This window comes from Schistocerca piceifrons, chromosome 3 (assembly GCF_021461385.2).
Source record: "Schistocerca piceifrons isolate TAMUIC-IGC-003096 chromosome 3, iqSchPice1.1, whole genome shotgun sequence".
NCBI classification, from domain to species: Eukaryota; Metazoa; Arthropoda; class Insecta; order Orthoptera; family Acrididae; genus Schistocerca; species Schistocerca piceifrons.
Genome location: NC_060140.1, coordinates 369,136,933 through 369,163,598, shown reverse-complemented (window position 1 = coordinate 369,163,598; position 26,666 = coordinate 369,136,933). Strand labels below are relative to the sequence as shown.

Here is a 26,666-nt window from a genome sequence, read left to right as displayed (position 1 = left end):
ATTATTATTATTATTATTTCATGACCAATGAAGATACACATTAACTGGCACATAAACTGAAGGACATTTTGAAGTATTCAGCCTCAGCTGTGCCCCCCCCCCCCCCCCCCCCACCGAATTATTCAATTTATTATACCTTGAATGATTGGCCAACTTCGGCCTCACAGGCCATTTTCAAGCACAGTAGGTGTCCATGTGTTATAAGCTTCTTATCCTGTCAATAAACGGTGATTAGCTGCTCTGAAAGTTAGCGCATAACATGCAAGCATCAGAATTAAAACTGGGAAGTTTACTGCACGCAGTAATAGTCATGTTTCTAGCTAATGCCATGTCATAGGACAGTACATGTGCTCACATTCGTTGTCAAGCTGGTATTGGAAAATGAAAGCATTACGAGAACTTCTTGACTGTACCAAGGCGTTCCGAGCAGTACTAGGGTAACAGACCTCAATAAAACTTGGACAGACTACTCGTATAGTTAGATATTGGCCCTTGGTGCTTTGTGGAAATGCAAATTTGCCCATAGACTAAAATGATTGGATATCCTTATCTAACACATCAACTGGACAGAATTTGGCCCAATATTCCTCAGAAGGACATCCACCAACTCTACCAATCAATGCCAAGCCAAATAACCACTTGCATATAGGCCAGGCATGGTCCAATGCATTACTGACTTACTCAGTTCGCGAAGCTCTTTCTTTTGAATAAATCATCCAGTTTTTCTAAAATTGTTATCATTTGTTTGTCTGTACATGCAAATCACATCAACCGATTTCCATCCCATTTTTGATAATTCTTTCATGGTGTGTGTGTGTGTGTGTGTGTGTGTGTGTGTGTGTGTGTGTGTGTGTGTGTGTGTGTGTGTGTGTGTGTGCGTGCGCGCGCGCGCGCACGTACGTACTTGTGCCATATATTAGAATTGCCCAACAAATCACAATAACAGTTGGAAAATTCAAATACCTAAAAACTAGTAAAATTTCACGACTTCAAAACAAAAATGACAATTGATAATAAACTCACAGCAACTGGAGTACCGATGGTGTCCACTGTTACACACAGTACTCAGCCACAACCACAAAAGGTGCCACCAGCGTGGCAGTTTCAAGTGTGACACCACACAGTTGTATTTTCATCCAAGAATAACTTCAAGAGTATCTGTTTCTTTGTTATGAGAGTTTCATTCTTGGTTCTTGGTGAATGCATAATAAAATTGCACGATCTTGTTCTAACATTGCTAGCGTATTTGCTTTACCACTATTTATTTATTGCATCTTTTCCTAAAAGAAGTACATCCTCTTCAATTAGTCCTTCCTGTGATTCAAATTAATCACATTCTGACACCTCTTGTCCTATTCCTGAATCATAATCGCTTTATTTACACAATCCTGGTTCTCCGAGTCGCGAATACAATTGTCATGATCTTCATAACTCAGCTCATGAAATCATTCCAGCCATACATCACGACTTCTGCTGAAAACTTCCCAGATTTTATGACATTTATTAGAAAAACTACATCTACATCTATATTTACTTCTACATCTATACTCCGCAAGCCACCCAATGGTGTGTGGCAGAGGGCACTTTACATGCCACTGTCATTACCTCCCTTTCCTGTTCCAGTCGCGTATGGTTCGTGGGAAGAACGACTGCCGGAAAGCCTCCGTGCGCGCTCAAATCTCTCTAATTTTACATTCATGATCTCCTCGGGAGGTATAACTAGAGGGAAGCAATATATTCGATAAGTCATCCAGAAACGCACCCTCTCGGAACCTGGACAGCAAACTGCACCGTGATGCACAGCGCCTCTCTTGCAGAGTCTGCCATTTGAGTTTGCTAAAAATCTCTGTAACGCTATCACGCTTACCAAACAACCCTGTGACAAAATGTGCCACTCTTCTTTGGATCTTCTCTATCTCCTCTGTCAACCCAACCTAGTGCGGATCCCACACTGATGAGCAATACTCAAGTATAGGTCGAATGAGTGTTTTGTAAGCCACTTCCTTTGTTGATGGACTACATTTTCTAAGGACTCTCCCAATGAATCTCAACCTGGCACCCGCCTTACCAACAATTAATTTTATATGATCATTCCACTTCAAATCGTTCCGCACCCATACTCCCAGATATTTTACAGACATAACTGCTACCAGTGTTTGTTCCACTATCATATAACCCTACAATAAAGAATCCTTCTTTCTATGTATTCGCAATACATTACATTTGTCTATGTTTAGGGTCAGTTGCCACTCCCTGCACCAAGTGCCTATCCGCTGCAGATCTTCCTGCATTTCGATGCAATTTTCTAATGCTGCAACTTCTCTGTATACTACAGCATCATCTGCGAAAAGCCGCACGGAACTTCCGACACTATCTACTAGGTCATTTATATATATTGTGTAAAGCAATGGTCCATTAACTTTCCCCTGTGGCACGCCAGAGGTTACTTTAACATCTGCAGATGTCTCTCCATTGAGAACAAATTGCTGTGTTCTGTTTGTTAAAAACTCTTCAATCCAGCCGCACAGCTGGTCTGATATTCCTTAGGCTCTTACTTTGTTTATCAGGCGACAGTGCGGAACAGTATCGAATGCCTTCCGGAAGTCAAGGAAAATGGCATCTACCTGGGAGCCTGTATCTAATATTTTCTGGGTCTCATGAACAAATAAAGAGAGTTGGGTTTCACACGACGCTGTTTCCGGAATCCATGTTGATTCCTACAGAGTAGATTCTGGTTTTCCAGAAATGACATGATACGCGAGCAAAAAACATGTTCTAAAATTCTACAACAGATCGATGTCAGAGATATAGGTCTATAGTTTTGCACATCTGCTCAACGACCCTTCTTGAAGACTGGGACTATCTGTGCTCTTTTCCAATCATTTGGAACCTTCCATTCCTCTCGAGACTTGCGGTACACGGCTGTTAGAAGGGGGGGGGGGGGGGGGGCAAGTTCTTTCGCGTACTCCGTGTAGAATCGAATTGGTATCCAGTCAGGTCCAGTGGACTTTCCTCAGTTGAGTGATTTCAGTTGCTTTTCTATTCCTTGGACACTTATTTCGATGTCGGCCATTTTTGCGTCTGTACGAGGCTTTAGAGAAGGAACTGCAGTGCGGTCTTCCTCTGTGAAACTAGACGTAAAGGGAATATTTACTTTTCTTACGTTAAGTATTCTAGGCAAAAAACAAGTTAACTGTAATTAGTTTTGATATGCCTAAAATTATGCACACGACAGTTGGACTGAATCTACGTAAACAATGAAGTAACATAGAATCACTTTGTTTGAGACTGTAGCAGTACAGCTCACCCGGATGACCAGCATCCTCAAAGCTATATTAATGTCTTATAAACAGTTCAACTTAACGTAACTGAAACCAAATAATAATGGCTGAGTTAACGGAAATGTACTGAAACGTGCACTGAATCAATTCAGTGCAGTCAGACAAAACAGAGCGGGAATGTCACGTGGATGACAAATGTCAGCAGTGCGAGCGACAGAGGGTTTAGTGGCTGCTGGTAGGGAAGGGAGAGTGTGGTGACGTCGAGCACTCACGTGGATGGTCGGCTCGTCGGCCGGCTGCTTGGCCGCAGCCGCGCACAGCACGGTGCCGATGTCCTCTATCTGCTTGCAGACGCCGTCGGCGATGTTGGCGCACGCGAAGACGACGTCGTCGTCCACGTTGTTGTTGTTGCGCGCGCCGCGCGACAGGCGCTTGCGCAGCCGCTTCTCCAGCATGCACACCTCGGCGCTGCACGCCACCTTGCGCGCCGTCTTCTTCTTGTTCTTGGCGGCGCTCTCGTCCTCGCCGTCCTCTGGCACGAACGTGAACATCTTCTCCAGCACAATGAACACCAGCAGCCCCGCCAGCACTAGTAGGCCCTTGTCGACGCTCGGATGTCCGCCGTGGTCTGCAACAGCCATTCAACCGTGCGCTGGTAAGTTGGTTCGTATATTTTGTGCCTGGTGGGTATAATTCAAGTGCAGCTAGTAAGGGAGGTGCAGTGTGGGCTGTAATTATCGAGAGGCAGCGGAACCTGGTAGATATGCCAACGCGTTAATGTGTAACAGATTTACGCTGGAAAACAACTAGTTCCAATTGTGACCGCCAGGTACAAATCTGGCGCTGTACACTGATTTTATGACGGAATGACATCTATGAACCTTGCCGCTGGTGGGGAGGCTTGCGTACCTCGGCGATACAGATAGCCGTGCCGTAGGTGCAACACCAACGGAGGGGTATCTGTTGAGCGACCACACAAACGTGTGATTCCTGAAGAGGGGCAGCAGCCTTTTCAGTGGTTGCTGGGGCAACAGTCTGGATGATTGACTGATCTGGCCTTGTAACACTAACCAAAACGGCCTTGCTGTGCTGGTACTGCGAACGGGTGAAAGCAAGGGGAAACTACAGCCGTAATTTTTCCCGAGGGTATGCAGCTTTACTGTATGATTAAATGATGATGGCATCCTCTTGGGTAAAATATTCCGGAGGTAAAATAGTCCCCCATTCGTATCTCCGGATGGGGATTACTCAAGAGAACGACGTTATCAGGAGAAACAAAACTGGCGTTCTACGGATCGGAGCATGGAATGTCAGATCCCTTAATCGGGTAGGTGGGTTAGAAAATTTAAAAAGGGAAACGGATAGATTAAAGTTAGATATAGTAGGAATTAGTGAAGTTCCGTGGCAGGAGGAACAAGACTTCTGGTCAGGTGAATACAGGGCTATAAATACAAAATCAAATAAGGATAATGCAGGAGTAGGTTTAGTAATGAATAAAAGAATAGGAGCGCGGGTAAGCTACTGCGAATAGCGTAGTGAACGCATTATTGTAGCCGAGATAGACACGGAGCCCACGCCTATTACAGTAGTACAAGTTTATATGCCAACTAGCTATGCAGATGACGGAAAGATTGAAGAAATGTATAATGAAACAAAAGAAATTATTGAGATAGTGAAGGGAGACGAAATTTAATGGTTATGGGGGGCTGGAATTCGATAGCAGGAAAAGGAAGAGAAGTAAAATTGTAGGCGAATGTGAAATGAGGATACGGAATGAAAGAGGAAGCCGCCTGGTAGAATTTTGCACAGAGCATAACTTAATCATAGCTAACACTTGGATTAAAAATCATGAAAGAAGGTTGTGTAACGTCTATTAGCAAAGTTAAGTCCCATACTGCTCAGAGCCATTTGAACCTAAATCTGTGCTTTTCCATTATATAATGTATGTGAAACCTTGCAGTATCTCCAGGCCTCTTCCAAGTATACAATTGTAACGTCTATTAGCAAAGGACATATTTTGTAGTAAAGAGAGAACATTGTGCATCATATTCTGTTATTGTATGGAATTATGTATTTTTTTTATTATTATTTATTTTAGATAATATCTGTGTCGGCGAGTAATGAAACCGCACAGACGCTGGGCGCCAGTTTCGCGTCAGTTTCACTTTTCGTAAAAACTCTTTTCTCTTATTTTGCTTTGTTTTATTATTATTATATGCGTAACAACGCATATACGAAAAGAGCCGCGAAATACCTTTTATTAATGCTGCGCCATGAATTTCTTTATAATCATTAATTTTCAACAAAACAGAATATATTGGGTTCTTATTGTTCTGTAACTGGCTTTCTATTAAAGGAACATTTTTCGTTACTGTAACTCACTATAAAAGTCAACATATCTTCCCTACTTTATAGTTATTGAAAATGAAAGATTATTTTGTTATGAAATATTTATGTTACAGTTCGCAAAGATTGTTCATCAGCAAAATAATTTTGCAGTGGATTTTTGTTAAGAGTAAAACACCAATAATTACCGCGACTAGCACAAGAGCATGAGACTATTGTCGGAGAAAAATACGTTTTCACTATAAGGTTTGCCAGACAAGAACTAAGCACAGCGAAATTCCTATTATGTTACGAAGGTAAATTATCTTTTTTGTACTGTTAGTAATATATTATCAGCAGCCCGCGTCAACCTGCAAAACACATCATAAAATCTGCTGCTCTGCTCTGCAAGTCCGGAAGCTGAAAGAGATGATTTTATTTCACTATTACCTTCCCGCTTCCTTGCGGTATGATCGATTTCTTTTTATGCAGTTTGAATGCGCCGCGGCAGCGGCTCGTTCGTTCGTAGCGCAGCTCTGCACCACGGATAATATTTAAATAACTGAAAATATCTCAAAAGGATGGGATAATATTCCAAGCAAGCTACTACAAATAATAATGCAAGGCTTCATTAAATAACTCTATTCAAAACATTCAAATATGTTAACTAATACACACCTTTTACAATGAGTACGTAATGGCGTACATCTATCGACCTTGACAAAAGAAGACTACGTTAGCATATACTACAGCGTCACAGGCTATCTTACTCGTACAACTCCAAAAAGAAGACAGAGAAATTAATGTTCGTTCTGTATTATTTATACTAGTGGTATATTCTTATCTTTGTATGATATTTATCGTCTGTGCGGTTTCAGTACTCGCCGACACAGATATTATCTAAAATAAAATAATAATAAAAAAATACGTAATTCCATACAATAACAGAATATGATGCACAATGTTCTCTCTTTACTACAAAATATGTCCTTTGCTAATAGACGTTACAGTTGTATACTTGGAAGAGGCCTGGAGATACTGCAAGGTTTCACATACATTATATAATGGAAAGGCACAGATTTAGGTTCAAATGGCTCTGGGCAGTATGGGACTTAACTGCTGAGGTCGTCAGTCCCCTAGAACTTAGAACTACTTAAACCTAACTAAACTAAGGACATCACACACATCCATGCCCGAGACAGGATTCGAACCTGCGACCGTAGCGGTCGCGCGGTTCCAGACTGTAGTGCCTAGAACCGCTCAGCCACACCAGCCGGTCGCAGATTTAGGAACCAGGTTTTAAATTGTAAGACATTTCCAGGGGCAGATGTGGCCTCTATTGGTTATAAACTGTAGATTAAAACTGAAGAAAATGCAAAAAGGTGGGAATTTAAGGAGGTGGGGTCTGGATAAAATGAAAAAACCAAAGGTAGTTGAGAGTTTCAGAGAGAGCATTAGGAAACAATTGACAATAACGGGGGAAAGAAATACAGTAGAGGAAGAATGGGTAGCTTTGAAAGAGGAAAAATTGTAAAGGCAGCAAAGGATCAAGTAGGTAAAAAGGCGTAACGGGAGAGATATTGAACTGATGAGAGGAGAAAATAGAAAAATGTAGAAAATGAAGTAGGTAAAAAGAAGTACAAACGTCTCAAAAATGAGATCGACAGGAAGTGAAAAATGGCTAAACAGGGATGGCTAGAGGACAAATACAAGTATATTATGGAAATGGAAGGAGACGTAGATGAAGAGGAAATGTGAGATGTGATTCTGTGTGAGGAGTTTGACAGAGCTCTGAAAGACGAGACAAGGCCCCAGGAGTATACAAAATTCCGTTAGAGCCACTGATAGCCTTGGGAGAGTCAGCCCTGACAAAACTCTACCATCTGGTGAGCAAGATGTATGAGACAGGCGAAACCCAAGGAAAGCAATAATTAACAGGTGTGAAAATTACCGAACCATCAGTTTAATAAGTCACGGCTGCAGAATACTAACACGAATTCTTTACAGACGAATGGAAAAACTTGTAGAAACCGACATCAGGGAGGATCAGTTTGGACTGCGTAGAGATGTTGGAACACGTGAGGCAATACTGAGCCTACGACTTACTATAGAAGATAGGTTAAGGAAACGCAAACCTACGTTTCTAGCATTTGTAGACTTAGAGAAGGCTTTTGACAATGTTGATTGGAATATTCTCTTTCGAATTCTGAAGGTGCCAGGGATCGAACACAGGGAGCGAAATTTGCAATTTGTACAGAATCCTGATGGCAGTTATAGGAGTCGAGGGGCATGAGAGGGAAGCAGTGCTTGGTAAGGGAGTCAGTCAAGGTTGTAGCCTATTCCCGATGTTATTCAATCTGTAAATTGAGCAAGCAGTAAAGGAAACAAAAGAAGTATTCGGAGTAGGAATTAAAATCCATGGAGAAGAAATAAAAACTTCGAGATTCGCCTATGACATTGTAATTCTGTCAGAGACGGTAGAGGATCTGGAAGAGCAGTTGAATGAAATGGACAGTGTCTGGAAAGGAGGACATACGATGATCATCAACATAAGCAAAACGAGGGTAATGGAATGTAGTTTAATTAAATCAGGTGGTGCTGAGGGAATTAGATTAGGAAATGAGACACAAAGTAGTAGATGAGTTTTGCTATTTGGAGAGCAAAATAACTGATGATGGTCGAAGTAGAGAGGTTATAAAATGTAGACTGGCAATGGCAAGGAAAGCGTTTCTGAAGAAGAGAAATTTGTTAACATCGAGTATAGATTTAAGTGTCCGGGAGTCGTTTCTGAAAGTATTTGCATGGAGTGTAGCCATGTATGGAAGTGAAACATGGATGATAAATAGTTTGGACAAGAAGACAATAGAAGCTTTCGAAATGTGGTGCAACAGAAGAATGCTGAAGATTAGATGGGTAGATTACGTAACTAATGAGGACGTATTGAATAGAATTGGGGACAAGAGATATTTGTGGCATAACTTGACTAGAAGAAGGGATCGGTTGGTAGGACATGTTCTGAGGCATCAAGGGATCACCAATTTAGTACTGGAGTGCAGCGTGTGAAGTAAAATTCGTAGAGGGAGACCAAGAGATGAACACGCAAAGCAGATTCATAAGGATGTAGGTTGCAATAGTTACTTGGAGATGAAGCAGCTACCGCAGGATAGAGTAGCCTAAAGGGCTTCATCAAACTAATGTCTGGACTGACGACGACATCACATCCAAGCTACGATTTGACAACCTTAACCTACGTTGAACTGTACTCGCTATCGAGAAGAGATATCATGAGCTGTTCTGTAGACTGTTTTATGTGAACGGCAGCAGTTACAGTCCTGCATTGAAAAAGTATAGCTGACTTAAAGGTCTGAGGGGAGGCCCATATGTCACTGAATAGTTTAAAAAAAATGATAACGGAATTCGAAACCATATGTTACTTGGTGTTACACCTGGCAGAGCAAGGCGTCCTATCCCGGTGGAGGTCGTCCACGAGGTTTTAACTGACCACGCAGCATGTGCCCCGGGTAGTACTAGTACTCGTGCAGTGTCACGACAATTGTCCATCCCATGGTCAACAGCACGGGTCTATAGGACACTGGTACCTGTACAATATGCACGCAGTGCAGCAACTGAAACCTCATGATCTCCTGCAACGTTCTGAATTTAGAGTCTTTAACGCTATTCATGAAGGATGACAATTTGCTTTGTCGTATTTGTGATCGAACTGCGCAGCTGTCATTGTCTATTTATAATGACTTGATTGTAAACAGGTACCGCTAGAAAATGGGATCTGCTCAAAACCAGTAGCGAAAAAATAAAACAACAACTGCAAGAATGAATTGCACCTCTGCAGAAACAAATCTACGACAAACGAAGCTGTGGAACAGCATACTAGAAAATTCATATTTGATTACGCTGCGTCACTGAACCACATAAATGGGTTCGAGTGTGACAGTGCCACTTGTATGAAGGCTATCGTTCATGATGGGATTTACGAGACAGGAATGGGAGTAGTTAACTCAACAAACGTGAATTCGAAGCAAAGGTTGTGGTTAGAGATTTGTATGTGGCGTACCCGAAGTCTACACTGATATTGCGTTTAAGACAAACGACAAATAGGTCCCTTTCACCAAGAGGCAAGTACGGTTAAAATAAAGAAAATCATTTTGATAAAACGGTAAAAATCGGTTAAGACACGACAAACGTTTAAAATCCTGAGCTTTTGTTAAAATTTATATAAGAAAGGAACTGTGGCAGCAGTCACAATCGCAAAACGGTTAAGATAACCGAGACTAGTGAGCAAAGAAGGGGGCGGGGGGGGGGGGGGGGGCGAGTCAGTTCAACATATAAGTCAGTCACTTTTCAGTTGCCTTGTACATTAGAATTTCCAAGTCAATTTTGGGGCCGAGGACTTTAACAGATTTTAAGGTATTGAAGCAAATCGAGCCCTGTTATCGGGATACAAAATGCAATCGTTTAAAAATCTTCTGCAGTGAAACCGATATGTCACACCGTGAACAAGTGCATCGTAATGCAATGCCCTATCCTTTATAATACTGTCTTTCCAAAAGAGCGACTGAAGCGATGTAGGTCTTGACCCTATAGCTGGCTTTCCTTGTTTTCGCTTATTAATTAGAATATCCATACACTCGTTCTTTTAAATGGCTCTGAGCACTATGCGACTTAACTTCTGAGGTCATCAGTCGCCTAGAGCTTAGAACTAATTAAACCTAACTAACCTAAGGACATCACACACATCCACGCCCGAGGCAGGATTCGAACCTGCGACCGTAGCGGTCGCTCGGTTCCAGACTGCAGCGCCTAGAACCGCACGACCACTCCGGCCGGCATACACTCGTTCTCCCACTGACACTGGACCCTTCTCTTTAGCATGGTCTCATGCATCCGAAAGATCCAAGAATGTCTGAATTCATTACGTTCCGTGACTCCTCACTTTACAGTACCACCTTCCTCGTTCCACAGATCAACGATGATATTTTCTTCACTAACGCGAGCTGCGTCGCACGTTGTTGACCCTGAGCACCAAAATCAGTGTGAAAACTGTGGATTGTCCTCTTTACAAACACCTGTACCTGAGCTACAACACAAGCCTTCTAGGATAGTACATGTGAACATCCGACCACAGGTCACCTGGTCACCACGTGACGTGAACATTTTTGACTTAACTTCTGTTGAGGTGAGCAACGTCTGGTTTCCCTATACGTCCAAAGACATCTGATCTGTCGGTAAAAATTTCTTGCTGACTTGTTATTACAGAAACGTTATTTAAAGATAGTGTAGAGTGTGAGGCCACATACTAAACTGTATAGACGTAACATTTTAGAAAAAGCGGTGTTATTTAGAGTAAATGTGTGTTATTAATAATTAAGTACAATTTTCAGATGCAACACAAATAAAGCGTCTAAGGGGGTGCAAGCAATTAGCGTTGGAATGGCGTTGAAAGCTACACCACAATTCCCACAGCTACCCACAAAGCAATTCCGACGAAGGGTGATAATTTCCAAGATATGCAAGGTCTATGCGAAGCATGTTGGAGGAGAGAAAATAATAATAACTAGCACTTTTTAAATATTTGCTAGGAAATGAGCTGATGTATTCACGAGCGAGACCAAAATTATATCAAAATGTAATACATAATTTAAAAAAGGCAATTAAACCTGTGCGTCGGATACATGCAACTCAAAGAAACGTGAAGCGAGAAGAAGATATTCAAAAGAGGAGTGACGAGCGGCTTGAAGAAAATGCGATTAACAGCTTTACCAGCGCGTAAGCGATTCGTTTTGTTTGTACAGGTTATTAGTGGAAGTTATCACAAAAATTCAAACTAGTCTAAAGATTTACAGTTACAAAATTATTGCTTCTTTACATATTTCACCGGAAAATAAGTCAAATAAGCTTTGTTTTTAACGTGCAATGAGACGCCCATTCAGTAAAGTCTGGCCGTCTATATGGCAACTGTGTGGTGTTGATATTGAAGGCACTAGTTTGTGTGCAATAATCTATAGTTTACCCCCTCCTTCCATCTCGAAAGTCTTCTTTACATTCCGCACTTATCCGCCATAACGTCGAAATGATCGTATACTGTAATATGTAGATCACTGCGACATCACTTTTCAAGTGTTGAGAAACACTGTTAAGTCACCTCTACTACGAGATTCTCAACGAAGAGAGGGAACAGAGACTGACAGTATATGGCGGCAATCAAAAAGTTTTCATTCGAAGGCCGCAAATACTGAGACAGTCACCCCACCGACGCACCAGGTTGAAAATACCCGTTTGGTAAACCACCGTGTCCTGCTGCGTCAAGAAGTCAATTAACTGCCTGCTGCATATCCTCCTCCAACAGGCCGACCCTTCAAGGCCATTTTTAACAGGCCATAGGTGCGATAAATGCAGGGGGGGGGGGGATCAGGACAACAGGGCTCGAGTGTCTCCCATTTGAGTTGGAGGTGACTTCTGACTTCTACGTTACGACCAGCACTAAACCTGACGCACCATTCCACGACGGTAGTTTTCGACACACATGGATGCCTACCGGCGTTTGTCCTTTGGCAGCCAAGAAAAGAGAAGCAGCAGACTGGTCCTATTTGGACGCATTCAACGTCGCCACAGTTCACGTTTGCACATTTACCGCACACACGTCGTAAAGGCACGAATTTCACAGGACGTGGCCGACTTCCTTTACCAACCTTGTATAAGGTGCGATCAAAGAGTTTCCGTTAAAGGCATTGCTGCAGCATATATGCAACGTAGCCCGTGTCCGATGCGGGTGTACAGGGTGGTCAGAATCAGTCCGAGAGGCTTGTAAGGATACTGCAGTGTAGGTTGTGTTGCGAAATAATTGGTTACAAAAAATTCGATACGTTGCGCAGTTTCAGAATTAATTAGCACTAAGTTAGGCAATCAGGTCGTTGCACGCGCTAATTCTAGCTGCCCGTATATCATTGTTTAATGTCGCATCTGAGATTCCAATCACAGTATCGCATTAAGAAAACCACTGATAATATTAAATCTAAGAAAACAAATTCTGTGCCTGCTAAAAGTATTTTTTATTATTTATTGGATTCCGAGAAATAATTCATGCAGCCAGTCACCATGTGTTAGCCGATAAATACACGGCTGGAGGCACGAAAAATATTACCATACGGAACAACTTATCGCTGTATGTGTGTTATATCACGTTAATTATATAAAGCGTGATTCCTTCATACAGAATTCTCTTACTGCAACATGTCCAGTATTCATTTTTATATTTGAGCTCCAGTCCTCCGCTCACGTCCTAAGATATTTTGCTGCCCAACTCAGCACTGCGATGAGTGTATAGCAAACGAAAATACTGAATTTGGTTTACTAGGGGATCGGAGGGTGTTTGTATCTTACTGATGAAAAGTTCAAAAAATGGTTCTAATTGCTCTGAGCACTATGGGACTTAACATCTGAGGTCATCAGTCTCCTAGAACTGAGAACTACTTAAACCTAACTAACTTAAGGACATCACACCCATCCATGCCCGAGGCAGGATTCGAACCTGCGACCGTAGCAGTCGCACGGTTCCAGACTGAAGCGCCTAGAACCGCTCGGCCACCGCGGCCGGCACTGATGAAAAGTCTCACGAAGATTTCCCGCAAGACGGTTAAGCAATCTTCAGCAGACTGCGCTGTCAAATAGCGTGCGGGCCACAGGTGGCACAAGCGCATCCAATCTGCGTGGTAATTGCGAAAGCGAGTTGCGATGTATACGGGCCCGCAAATGAAATCCTGGTTTCAGCCCACTCAGACCGATCATCGCTAGAAAATCGATTTCACTACATAAAGCACAAAACCTACCCATTTGCAGCGGATATTACAACATAATTTTACATATGAGGTATCCTACACACTTGAAAATTCTACTGACACACTATCATATTCAAAATGTTCGAAACATGTGTAACAATTTCTGTCGATACGAATGAATACTACTCGACAGGGTAAAGTGAAAGCCTTGTTCACCCACGCCCATGTCAGAAACCAACTGCCAAATGACGAGATCAGGACGACAGACAAGCATTAACCGTCCGCCTTACTTGGTGAGCGCATAATCAAATCTTGTCTAAATATACTGTATGTCTGTCTATGCCCTCGAGCATGAACTAATGGAACGGCAAGAATTCTTAATTCAGTATTGTAGTGGGGAAAAAAGGAAATCCCATGTCATAGACGTTGCCCTGGGGAAATGATGTAATTTCCTAAATGCAGTACATTCTGTAAAGTTATACTTCGCCAGTCTTCAAGATATGGAAGCTAAGTGCGCTTCTTCGCCGAAGTGAAGATTTTCCGGAAACATAAGTATTTGTGTTGCGAGTTTACACTGTAGGTTACACAAAGATGAGACAAAACATTATGACCCTTAGCTCAGCAACATTGGTCCATATTTGGAACGCAATACAGTAGCGAATCTACGTAGTATGGATTCGGAAAGTCCTTGCTAGGTTTCCAGAGGCATGTGGCACCAGATGCTATACACATGTCACACAATGCCCGGACGTTAGGATCTGGTGGTTTATGGGAGCAGGTTTCCCAGAAATATTCCATAGAATTAAGTCAGGTAAACTTGGTGACCAACACATCACAGTGAGTTCACTATTAACGTATCTCAAATCGCTGTAGCACGATCCTTGCCTTATTATCCTGCTGGACAATGGCATCGCCGCACGGGAAAACATCAAGCATGAAGAGAAGCAGGTGATCCGCAATTATGTTCACACGTAGCCCACAGTGGTCATGCTGCCTTCGATTACTATTGCAGGTCCCATGGAAGCCCAAGTGAATGTCCCCTGCAGCATGATGCTGTCACGACGGTCCTGTGTTCGTGGCACGGTGCAGGTTTCGCGCAGCCGTTACTCTAGATGATGGGATATCTGGACGCAACCATCGACATGGTGTAACAAGAAATCTGAGTCATCCGACCAGTCGAGACGTTTACATTGATCCACAGTCCAGTGACCATGATTCTGTACCCACTGCAATCTTAACTGATAATACCGCTAGGTCAACATGTGAGCGCGTAGGGGTCGTCTGCTGCAAAGCCCCAAGTACCTCAATGTGCGCTGTAGCGTGCGTTCCGGAACACTTGTGCCTGCTCCACCATCGCACTATGTCGTCAGAATTGACACTGATCGCCGCCTATCCAGTATCCTGCATTAATCGGGTAATACACCACGAACGGAAAAGGTCTACAGTGGCTGCTATCTGGCGATAACACGCGGGGGACACATGCTACAGTAACACTCTCTCTCTCTCTCTCTCTCTCTCTCTCTCTCTCTCTCTCTCTCCCCCTCCCTCCCCCCACCACCCACCCCCGCCGGCGCTCTGTGAGTCTTTAAAGAATCAGGTTCCAATGTATGAAACAGCTATGTGATATAAATTTAGAAAAGGCTTGAAATTAGGTTTGATGGAAGTCGGTAAGTGCTCTCATTGTCAAACAATGGATGAGTATCCGAATGTTTATGACGTCCTCATGCAAACTGTATAGTACGTTGATATAATTTTGGAGGCACATTCAGTGGTATACAGGGTGGTCCATTGATCGTGACCGGGCCAAATATATCACGAAATAAGCATCAAACGAAAAAACTACAAAGGACGAAACTTGTCTAGCTGGAAGTGGGGAAACCAGATGGCGCTATGGTTGGCCCGCTAGATGGGGCTGCCATGGGTCAAAAGGATATCAACTGCGTTTTTTTTTTTTAAATAGGAACCCCCATTTTTATTACATATTCGTGTAGTACGTAAAGAAATATGAATGTTTAAGTTGGACCACTTTTTTTCGCTTTGTGACAGATGGCGCCGTAATAGTCACAAACGTATAAGTGTGGTATCACGTAACATTCCGCCAGTGCGGACGGTATTTGCTTCTTGATACATTACCCGTGTTAAAATGGAGCCTTTACCAATTGCGGAAAAGATCGATATCGTGTCGATGTATGGCTACTGTGATCAAAATACCCAACGGGAGTGTGCTATGTATGCTGCTCGGTATCCTGGACATCATCCAAGTGTTCAGACCGTTCGCCGGATAGTTACGTTATTTAAGGAAACAGGAAGTGTTCAGCCACATGTGAAACGTCGACCACGACCTGCAACAAATGATGATGCCCAAGTAGGTGTTTTAGCTGCGGTCGCGGCTAATCCGCACATCTGTAGCAGACAAATCGGGAATCTCAAAAACGTCGGTTTTGAGAATGCTACAGCAACATCGATTGCACCCGTACTATATTTCTATGCACCAGGAATTGCATGGCGGCGACTTTGAACGTCGTGTACAGTTGTGCCACTGAGCACAAGAGAAATCACGGGACGATGACAGATTTTTTGCGCGCGTTCTATTTAGCGACGAAGCGTCATTCACCAACAGCGGTAACGAAAACCGGCATAATATGCATTATTGGGCAACGGAAAATCCACGATGGCTGCGACATGTGGAACATCAGCGACATTGGCGGGTTAATGTATGGTGCGGCATTATGGGAGGAAGGATAATTGGCCCCCATTTTATCGATGGCAATCTAAATGGTGCAATGTATGCTGATTTCCTACGTAATGTTCTACCGATGTTACAAGATGTTTCACTGCATGACAGAATGGCGATGTATTTCCAACAAGATGGATGTCCGGCACATAGCTCGCGAGCGGTTGAAGCGGTATTGAATAGCATATTTCATGACAGGTGGATTGGTCGTCGAAGCACCATACCATGGCCCGCACGTTCACCGGATCTGACGTCCCCGGATTTCTTTCTGTGGGGATAGTTGAAGGATATTTGCTATCGTGATCCACCGACAACGCTTGACAACATGCGTCAGGGCATTGTCAATACATGTACTAACATTACGGAAGGCGAACTACTCGCTGTTGAGAGGAATGTCGTTACACGTATTGCCAAATGCATTGAGGTTGACGGACATAATTTTGAGCATTTATTGCATTAATGTGGTATTTTCAGGTAATCACGCTGTAACAGCATGCGGTCTCAGAAATGATAAGTTCACAAAGGTATATTTATCACATTGGAACAACCGAAATAAAATGTTCAAACGTACCTACGTTCTGTATTTTAATTTAAAAAACTTACCTGTTACCAACTGTTCGCCTAAAATTGTGAGCCATATATTTGTGACTATTACAGCGCCATCTATCACAAAGAGAAAAAAGTGGTCCAACGAAAACATTCATATTTCTTTACGTACTACACAAATATGTAATAAAAATGGGGGTTCCTATTTAAAAAAAAAAAAAAACGCAGTTGATATCCTTTTGACCCATGGCAGCGCCATCTGGTTTCCCCCCTTCCAGCTAGACAAGTTTCGTTCTTTGTAGTTTTTTCGTTTGAGGCTTATTTCGTGAGATATTTGGCCCGGCCAAGATCAATGGACCACCCTGTATGTAAACATTGTCTGCGAAACGTCTTACGAAAAGAGATGGCAGTAAAGAAGTAATAAATTAAAACGTCATGCCTGATTCTACAGTTTTCCTGCACCAACAGTGAAAATTTATTGACTGGCGACTTCATAGAGTGCTGTGTACACAACGAGTTACTGTGATCGTTTCTTAGCTTTGGTTACCAGTGCCTAAGAGTTTAATTCGTACACCGCAGCACTGAAGATGATCACTATGTGATTGAAAATCGATTTTGCTATCAATATCACGGCCAACGCTGACCTTCCTTCTAATTTAGCGAAAATTTAGTAAGCTAAGAACTTCGGTGGGCAGTGGCCATAAGGGGCTGACATGTCATCCTGAGTCAAGTTAATCAATTTTTGAATGCTTTCGTTATCAGCTTCCACGTTTTCTTATTGTCTTGGTCAGTATGACAATGCACGAAGATCGTCAACTTGACGCAGGACGACACCCTGATTTTAGGATGGTTGAAAATAACCAATGACCGAAAGCGGAAGTACTTAAAACAGTGGTTATAAGTAGATATGCTGGTTTTGCGCTGTAACTTATCAAGTATTTTTTTTATTTTTTGTGATGGATTCTCAGATTGGAGTATTACACGTGATACCAACGACTTCAGTTGCTACGTCTCTGCGATGACTGTAGCCATGTCGGCCCCCACCACATCTCACTGTGGAGTGACGCACGTGCATCATCGGTAACAGAATTATCACGGGATGTAGTCTGTGTTGAGACTGGGATGCGTCATACCTCACAGAGACGTTGTGTTCTCCGCTTCTTCAAACACATCTCCTTTAGAAAATCTGTTAATTGCTGCGTCGTCAACGCGTTCGTTTTCTAGCTTCACGGATCTAATATTGGAAGAGCTTTTGGGACACTTAGACGGTAGTTGTGAGTGCATTATCAAGTTCGTCGTGAAGTGGACAAAGAGTGCTTCCTAGGGATGTAGCATGCTGAAAAGTTGACGGAAAACTTAGTGTGAACAAGAAAGCCAAATCATGCGGTTCTGTATCTGTATAGCCTCAGATACCAGCACCAAGCACAGGCGTAAAATGTCTTGGTGAATTCAGTACACTGTGAAAGAATCATACTTGTCGCCGAAAATCTGTGCTATGAACGGATTCACCAGTGTGAAGTATCCAACAGATAAGTTTACAAACATCTCATGCTTTATTGACAACAATAGGCCATAGAGCTTGGGTTTCTTCAGTTTTGTAACTAGAACGCTAATGAAGAGAAATGACATTAAAACAGCCTTTCGGTCTTCACAAATAAAAGGGAAATCCTGGGTCTTGCCAATGACTAGCCGTGCAAATGCACACAAGTCTACAGCGGACAGAAAGATCACACTACAAAGCATTGGCATCGGAAGGTACATGAAAGTTATATACTAACACATTTATTCTTATTAGTACATAATATCATTTATACCAACATGTTTTAGCAATAACAGCAACAAGCGAGCAGCAGATACGGAGTGTGTTTCGAAACCACTGAGCACCGCGAAGGCCACATTAACAGAACTCAAACAGTTCCTAGACGATGTAACAAGGGACAGTGATGATTAGAACCAGATAATTCAAATGAATATCTAAATTAGTTCAATAACTCTGTACAGGGCTTGTTTCCAATATTTTTCTTCCAAGTAGGGTGGAGATCCAAAGAAGCTAGTGCATCATACCGTTCTGGGCCCGCTGTTAAGTTGTATCTGAGGGTGGATTATGTATAGGAATCTTAAACTGTCCCTGACGACAACGAAAACGTTTACATTTACACGAAGTGATAACTAATGTTACTTTAAAGGTCGGGCAACCTCAGCCAAAATTCCACTTGGTTATTAAAACTTCCGCATTGGCTGTCAAAATACTTTTTAGTAAACGACACTACCGGTTACGCATTAATAAAGATGTATATTCAGGTGATGTGGCCTGCGGAGCACCATATCGTTGACAGCTTACTGTGCTAATTATGGTGTCTACGGCGTGGTGATCCGCTCTCCCAGTCAGTTTACTAATGAACTACCGTTTTTAGCGTGCTATCTGTTTCTATCCTGACGATGACCGATGAGAATTGGCTCTCAGCAATCTCTATGCCGCACCATGATTATTTAAAAAAACCTATCACCTGAAGGTGCATCTCGATTAATGCGCAAGTGGTAATGACTTTTTAATGAAAGTATTTTAACAGAAAGTGCGCAAGATTTTATTCACCATGATAATTAGTGAAGAGGCATAGAATCGAATCGGGTAGAAAAGAAATGTGTGGCTCAAGTTGCCCAAAAGAAAAGATTATTGACTGCGTTTCACCCCTTCCTGTTCAAATCGCGAACAATCCGCGGGAAGCACATTTCCGTGTGAGCTCGATTCTCTCTAATTTTACCTGTACTACACTCCTGGAAATTGAAATAAGAACACCGTGAATTCATTGTCCCAGGAAGGGGAAACTTTATTGACACATTCCTGGGGTCAGATACATCACATGATCACACTGACAGAACCACAGGCACATGGACACAGGCAACAGAGCACGCACAATGTCGGCACTAGTACAGTGTATATCCACCTTTCGCAGCAATGCAGGCTGCTATTCTCCCATGGAGACGATCGTAGAGATGGTGGATGTAGTCCTGTGGAACGGCTTGCCATGCCATTTCCACCTGGCGCCTCAGTTGGACCAGCGTTCGTGCTGGACGTGCAGACCGCGTGAGACGACGCTTCATCCAGTCCCAAACATGCTCAATGGGGGACAGATGCGGAGATCTTGCTGGCCAGGGTAGTTGACTTACACCTTCTAGAGCACGTTGGGTGGCACGTTGGCTGTTGGAACAGCAAGTTCCCTTGCCGGTCTAGGAATGGTAGAACGATGGGTTCGATGACGGTTTGGATGTACCGTGCACTATTCAGTGTCCCCTCGACGATCACCAGTGGTGTACGGCCAGTGTAGGAGATCGCTCCCCACACCATGATGCCGGGTGTTGGCCCTGTGTGCCTCGGTCGTATGCAGTCCTGATTGTGGCGCTCACCTGCACGGCGCCAAACACGCATACGACCATCATTGGCACCAAGGCAGAAGCGACTCTCATCGCTGAAGACGACACGTCTCCATTCGTCCCTCCATTCACGCCTGTCGCGACACCACTGGAGGCGGGCTGCACGATGTTGGGGCGTGAGCGGAAGACGGCCTAACGGTGTGCGGGACCGTAGCCCAGCTTCATGGAGACGGTTGCGAATGGTCCTCGCCGACACCCCAGGAGCAACAGTGTCCTTAATTTGCTGGGAAGTGGCGGTGCGGTCCCCTACGGCACTGCGTAGGATCCTACGGTCTTGGCGTGCATCCGTGCGTCGCTGCGGTCCGGTCCCAGGTCGACGGGCACGTGCACCTTCCGCCGACCACTGGCGACAACATCGATGTACTGAGGAGACCTCACGCCCCACGTGTTGAGCAATTCGGCGGTACGTCCACCCGGCCTCCCGCATGCCCACTATACGCCCTCGCTCAAAGTCCGTCAACTGCACATACGGTTCACGTCCACGCTGTCGCGGCATGCTACCAGTGTTAAAGACTGCGATGGAGCTCCGTATGCCACGGCAAACTGGCTGACACTGACGGCGGCGGTGCACAAATGCTGCGCAGCTAGCGCCATTCGACGGCCAACACCGCGGTTCCTGGTGTGTCCGCTGTGCCGTGCGTGTGATCATTGCTTGTACAGCCCTCTCGCAGTGTCCGGAGCAAGTATGGTGGGTCTGACACACCGGTGTCAATGTGTTCTTTTTTCCATTTCCAGGAGTGTATATTTTCGCAAGATACACGTTGGCCGAAGCAATATATTGACTGACTCTTCCATGGACGTAGCCTGAAGTTCTATAAGCTAATATCTTCGTGGCTGGGTTACACTTCCTGATGCTTCTTCTACTGAATCTGTCAAGCATCTGCCTTTCTACGATTAGTTTTACGTGATTGTTCCATTTTAAAACACTCTTTACGCCTACCATACATATTTAATGTATGTGACTGCTTCCAGTGATTGTTCTGCAATCGTGTGATCTTACAGTAATGGGCCTTCCTACCTATTTATGTGCAATATGATACATTTGTTTATGTTCAGTATCAGCTGTCAATCGAATGGTTCGAATGGCTCTAAGCACTATGGGACTTAACATCTGAGGTCATCAGTCCCCTAGAACTTAGAATTACTTAAACCTAACTAACCTAAGGACATCACACACATCCATGCCCGAGGCAGGATTTGAACCTGAGAGACTGTCAATCCTTGCACCAAGCTTTTATCCTGTGCAGGCTTCCTGAACTTTTGCCACATTTTTCTAAGGGTTGGGACGTCTCCGTTTACAGTGCTGAAAAAATTTAAACTTTCGTATCAAATCTGTTTTATTCTGCCTTGTAGCGAAACATTACAGGGAAAAAAGGTTTTTGTCTTTTCAAACGTGACGATTAATCTGCTAACTTTTCAGGGGAAAAATAGTCTTGCTCAAAAGTGGCTCATCTTGCAACTGCGAGTTTCGGTATAAAACAGGTAAGTTGTTTACTACTGTGTATTACCAAAAAATTGCAAAATTTGTTCTATCCCACTATTTTGGACTTTCTGGTTCTTAAAACCGCCCATTTTTTCTTGAGGTTTTTCCTCCCAACGTATTTTGAATATCCTGCGTTGACTTTTAAGTTGGCAACAGATACTCAGATGTTTCACTCTTCTTATAGTGTTGTGGTATACCAGCCTTCTATCATCATGAGTTGTCTGTTTTGTGTTGGAATGTTTTCACGTTGAGCAAAGAATCTAAAACAATGGGGTAAAACAAAAATCATAATTTTTTTTTTACTGCACAGTAGTAAACACCTCAAAGTTCTATTTTTGTACTAAAACTCTCAGTGCTACGATGATCTGCTTTTGGGCTAGATCATCTTAAACATTAGGTAATTAGTCATCATTTTTGAAACCGCATAAAGATTAACAACACCTACACCAATTGAGTTTACATTGCAAAATAGTTTCGCTAACAAGACACAATAAAACAAACTGATATGAAAGTAAGTTAACGGGCAGCTTTGAGGTGACATTACATGGTGCTCCTAATTAGGGAACTGTACCTCACTCGGTAAATACGGAATCGTTATAGGTTCACTTTTTTGTCCGTCTGTCATTCCGACTGTTCAAAACCTTTTTTCTTCTACAGGAACGTGTAGACGTGTCAAAATGAAATTTAAAAATTTAAAGTCACATATTAAGGCTTGCGGACCCTTGACGATGCAAAAAAGTAAAGCTTCTAAGTCAATGAAGTCAGAACATACGACCATATAAGCCATATATGTTGGTACTCGCAAACTCAACTCATCAAAATCTACACGGTGCTCACCGCTGACCTATAAATCTATCGCTTTCGATATTCTGCACTAAGTATAGAATATTCGACGTATCGATAATTTACATACAGATGACAAATATCTATATTTTTTACCCGTCCCTGCTTCGGACTGAATGAAATAACTATAAAAAGTAGTAGAGTTAAGTTAGGCAACTCACCGAGTCGAAGCGCTTCCCGGCTCCAGATGTCTGGCAGCAGGTGCAGGAACACATCGCCCAGCAGACAGCCCACTGCGAAGCTCAGCAGCACCTTGAGCGTCCGCGAGCCCCCCTCTGCAACAACACACACTGCCAATCACGTCCGTGCTCTCCTAGTAAGCATTTCCTTAACTGTTTCAAACAGAACAAACAGATGAAAGTACCAAAAAAACGTAACTGACTCAAATGCGCGCGCGCGCGCGCGCGCACACACACACACACACACACACACACACACACACACACACACACACACACACACAGACAGACAGACAGACAGAGAGAGAGAGAGAGAGAGAGAGAATACAGTTGTTGCTGCTACGATCCGTCGTTTACAGACCATCACACGTTTCATCAGGCACCTCTACCTAGATGTGTTTGACAACCGTCAACGGCCTTGCCCGCAGTGGTAACACAGGTTTCCGGCAGATAAGCGAAGTTAAGCGCTGTCGGGCTTTGCTAGAACTTTGATGGGTCCGGAACCGTCGGGCGCCGTTGGCAAGCAGAGTGCACTCAGCCCGAGGCATGAACCAACGTTTGTTAGGTTCTTTTTTCCAGATTTTGTATCTTCCTATATTTCCCAAAGTTAGACGCAGAATTTCCCAAAGAAAGCAACATCTGAAATAAATGCTAGGCAGTCAACGACTCGAAATAATGTCACAACGTATTGAAATAACTTCGGCCTTGAAAATAGAATGATACGTATACAAGTGCCTGCGAAATTCTTTTAATCCGTTTATCCGCACACTGATATATTTACATTTCTCTCAGCAAGAGATTTTTTTTTTTAATGTGCTGTTGGGTTTTATAGTCTCGGTTCATCCAGTTTGATTTGGCCCACTGCCTCCATGCTGTCTGCAGCTCTAACTAGTGGGACATTCCAGGGGCATGAGACACTTCATACAGCTGCTCCTACTAACTATACTTTGTATTTTTGGCGCCCAGTACAAAAGCAGCAAATGCAGCGGCACGTGTTCACGCTCATTCGTACATTAGCACTTGATTTACGCGGAAGATGTTTCGTAGTAAGAAATGTTTAAGCCAGCTGAAGTGAAACCTAGAGGCAAAGGTAGGAAAAATGTAGCACGATAATAGATTCGCTGAAGTGCATACAAATATATTGGGTTTGTTGTAAATAATGGAATATTTGTATTAGGAATAAGTAAACTTTTCGCCGACACAAATGCTGTAGCGGTCCTAAAGATACTATCTGTAATCACTTAAATCTGTTGAGCGGCGCAATTGTAAAACAACGTGGACTAGATGCTAAATGATCTGTGAGCAGGCGAGGCAGATTTTCCCTCAATGGAAGAATAAATGTGGGATCTGTGGACTACTGGCCCATTACACGTCATTAACTCACCAGAAGACTGAAAGTGGGACTTTTTGGATTAAAATAAATTATTCATGAAGTAAATACTGTGTCTTTCTGTGCGTTTCTACGAAGTTTGCATAGTGTTATAGAAGATATTTATATTGATTTTTATTTTCCTTAAATATTTGGATTCCATTCATAGTACAGGACATGAAGAAGGAAACAAGTGTATTATGTAAGATAAGCTATGTGGCGGAACCGTTTGCGATACGGAATCATGTTATCTCCCCGCCTCAGAAATCAAACAGCTTGTATTTTATAGCAGACAATTTCCACAGTTCTGTTACTTACGAAAGCCTTTCTTTATAACTCTTTCTGACCAAGGGTAGGTGGCAGTAAAGCGCAATGTGGCGAATTTGGTACACCGATTACTCAAGAGCACAGCAAGGTGTAACAGATCTCTTCGAGTATGATGTCCAGTCGACGACGAGGTCAATAGTGGCGAATAGCAAGCTCTGAGTGGATATAGATTGGGAAGGAAACAGACTAAGGCCTCCTTTTGGAATCACCTGTCATTCGTCTCAAGTGATTATGGGACATTAATAAGCATCTAAATCGGGAAGATGTTTGTGCAGTCGGGGAATTGCACCCCTCTCCCCCAAATCAACGCCTCCACGATCGGACAGTGTCCACTTGCATACACTACTCCTCCATTTGTACGCCTTACGGCGTGTGACGGAGGGTACTTCCGACACCCACTTCTCTGCTCCATTCGTGAATGATGAGAAAAACTATTAATAATAAACCTCCGAATGACCTTGAGTTTCTCAGATTTTCCACGTCTGGATCATTTCATGAGATGTTTGAGGAGGAAGTAATATAGTATTTTGACTCCTCTTTGGAATGTACCCTGTCTGCGGAGCACAACTCTTCACAATGAAAGAAAATAAGTTTCATTCGAATGCTGACGTCAATTCTTGAAGCATAGAGCAACCCCTTCCAGTATTTCTCCTCTGTATCCATATTCTTGAACACAGTTGCGTTCTTTTCTCTTTGTTCATTAGCCTCTGATTTTGCTGTGCTCGGCAACGATACATCAAATAACGCAATTTTTTTTTATTTTCCTGAACGTCGGAAACTGGAACAGGAAACAAATTACTGCAGACCTTCTATCACGTGCCAGCCACCTGGCCCCATTGCCTGCTAGTCCTACAGTCATGAGAGCTATCGAGCAAACGTACAACTTTTAACTGGATCCGTGTGACATGGCCTTAATGAAGTAAGTGGAAATGAAGAGGCCGGGACTAGGGAGAGGGCCTGTCGCGCCCTCCGTTATCACGAGACCACTAACTCTGACACCGTTGCCGCTTTTCATTATTTTCCAACTCCAATTCTGGGAGTTGAGTGCGCGCGCGTTGGACACTGTCGCGTAGGCAATAAAAAAACGACCTTATGGAGCATTGGACCAGCTTTGCAATTGGATCGCCGGCCGGGGTGGCCGAGCGGTTCTAGGCGCTACAGTCGAACCGCGTGAACGCTACGGTCGCAAGTTCGAATCCTGCCTCGGGCAAGGATGTGTGTGGTGTCCTTAGGTTGGTTAGGTTTAAGTAGTTCTACGTTCTAGCGACAATGTTGACTGGAATACTCTCTTTCAAATTCTGAATGTGGCAGGGGTAAAATACAGGGAGCGAAAGGCTATTTACAATTTGTACAGAAACCAGATGGCAGTTATAAGGGTCGAGGGGCATGAAAGGGAAGCAGCGGTTGGGAAGGGAGTGAGACAGGGTTGTAGTCTCTCCCCGATGTTATTCAATCTGTATATTGAGCAAGCAGTAAAGGAAACAAAAGAAAAGTTTCGGAGTAGGTATTTAAATCCTTGGAGAAGAAATAAAAACTTTGAGCTTCGCCGATGACATTGTAATTCTGTCAGAGACAGCAAAGGACTTGGAAGAGCAGTTGAACGGAATGGATAGTGTCTTGAAAGGAGGATATAAGATGAACATCAACAAAAGCAAAACGAGGATATGGAACGTAGCCGAATTAAATCGGGTGATGCTGAGGGAATCAGATCAGGAAATGAGACACAAAGTAGTAGATGAAATCTGCTATTTGGAGAGCAAAATAACTGATGATGATCGACGTAGAGAGGATATAAAATGTAGACTGGCAATGGCAAGAAAAGCGTTTCTGAAGAAGAGAAATTTGTTAACATCGAGTATAGATTTAAGAGTCAGGAAGTCATTTCTGAAAGTATTTGTATGGAGTGTGGCCATGTATGGAAGTGAAACATGGACGATAAATAGTTTAGACAAGAAGAGAATAGAAGCTTTCGAAATGTGGTGCTACAGAAGAATTCTGAGGATTAGATGGGCAGATCACATAACTAATGAGGAGGTATTGAATAGAATTGGGGAGAAGAGGAGTTTGTGGCACAACTTGACTAGAAGAAGGGATCGGTTGGTAGGACATATTCTGAGGCATCAAGGGATCACCAATTTGGTACTGGAGGGCAGCGTGGAGGGTAAAAATCGTAGAGGGAGACCAAAAGATGATTACACTAAGCGGATTCAGAAGAATGTAGGCTGCAGTAGGTGCTGGGAGATGAAGCTTGCACGGGATAGAGTAGCATGGAGAGCTGCATCAAACCAGTCTCAGGACTGAAGACCACAACAACAAGTTCTAGGGGACTGATGACCTCAGAAGTTAACTCCCAC

At 43.2% G+C, this 26,666-nt stretch overlaps 1 protein-coding gene across 1 annotated transcript in view; it reads right to left on the bottom strand.

Moving 5' to 3' along the window:
- The window catches only part of LOC124789753 (zinc transporter ZIP13 homolog), a 202,032-nt gene that overhangs the window by 20,080 nt on the left and 155,286 nt on the right, over positions 1-26,666 (bottom strand). The window contains exons 2-3 of the mRNA XM_047257206.1: positions 22,599-22,712; positions 3,554-3,909 (exon numbers count right to left, since the gene is read on the bottom strand). Coding sequence (XP_047113162.1) covers positions 3,554-3,909; positions 22,599-22,712 — 470 coding nt within the window. The remainder of the gene's footprint in view (positions 1-3,553; positions 3,910-22,598; positions 22,713-26,666) is intronic.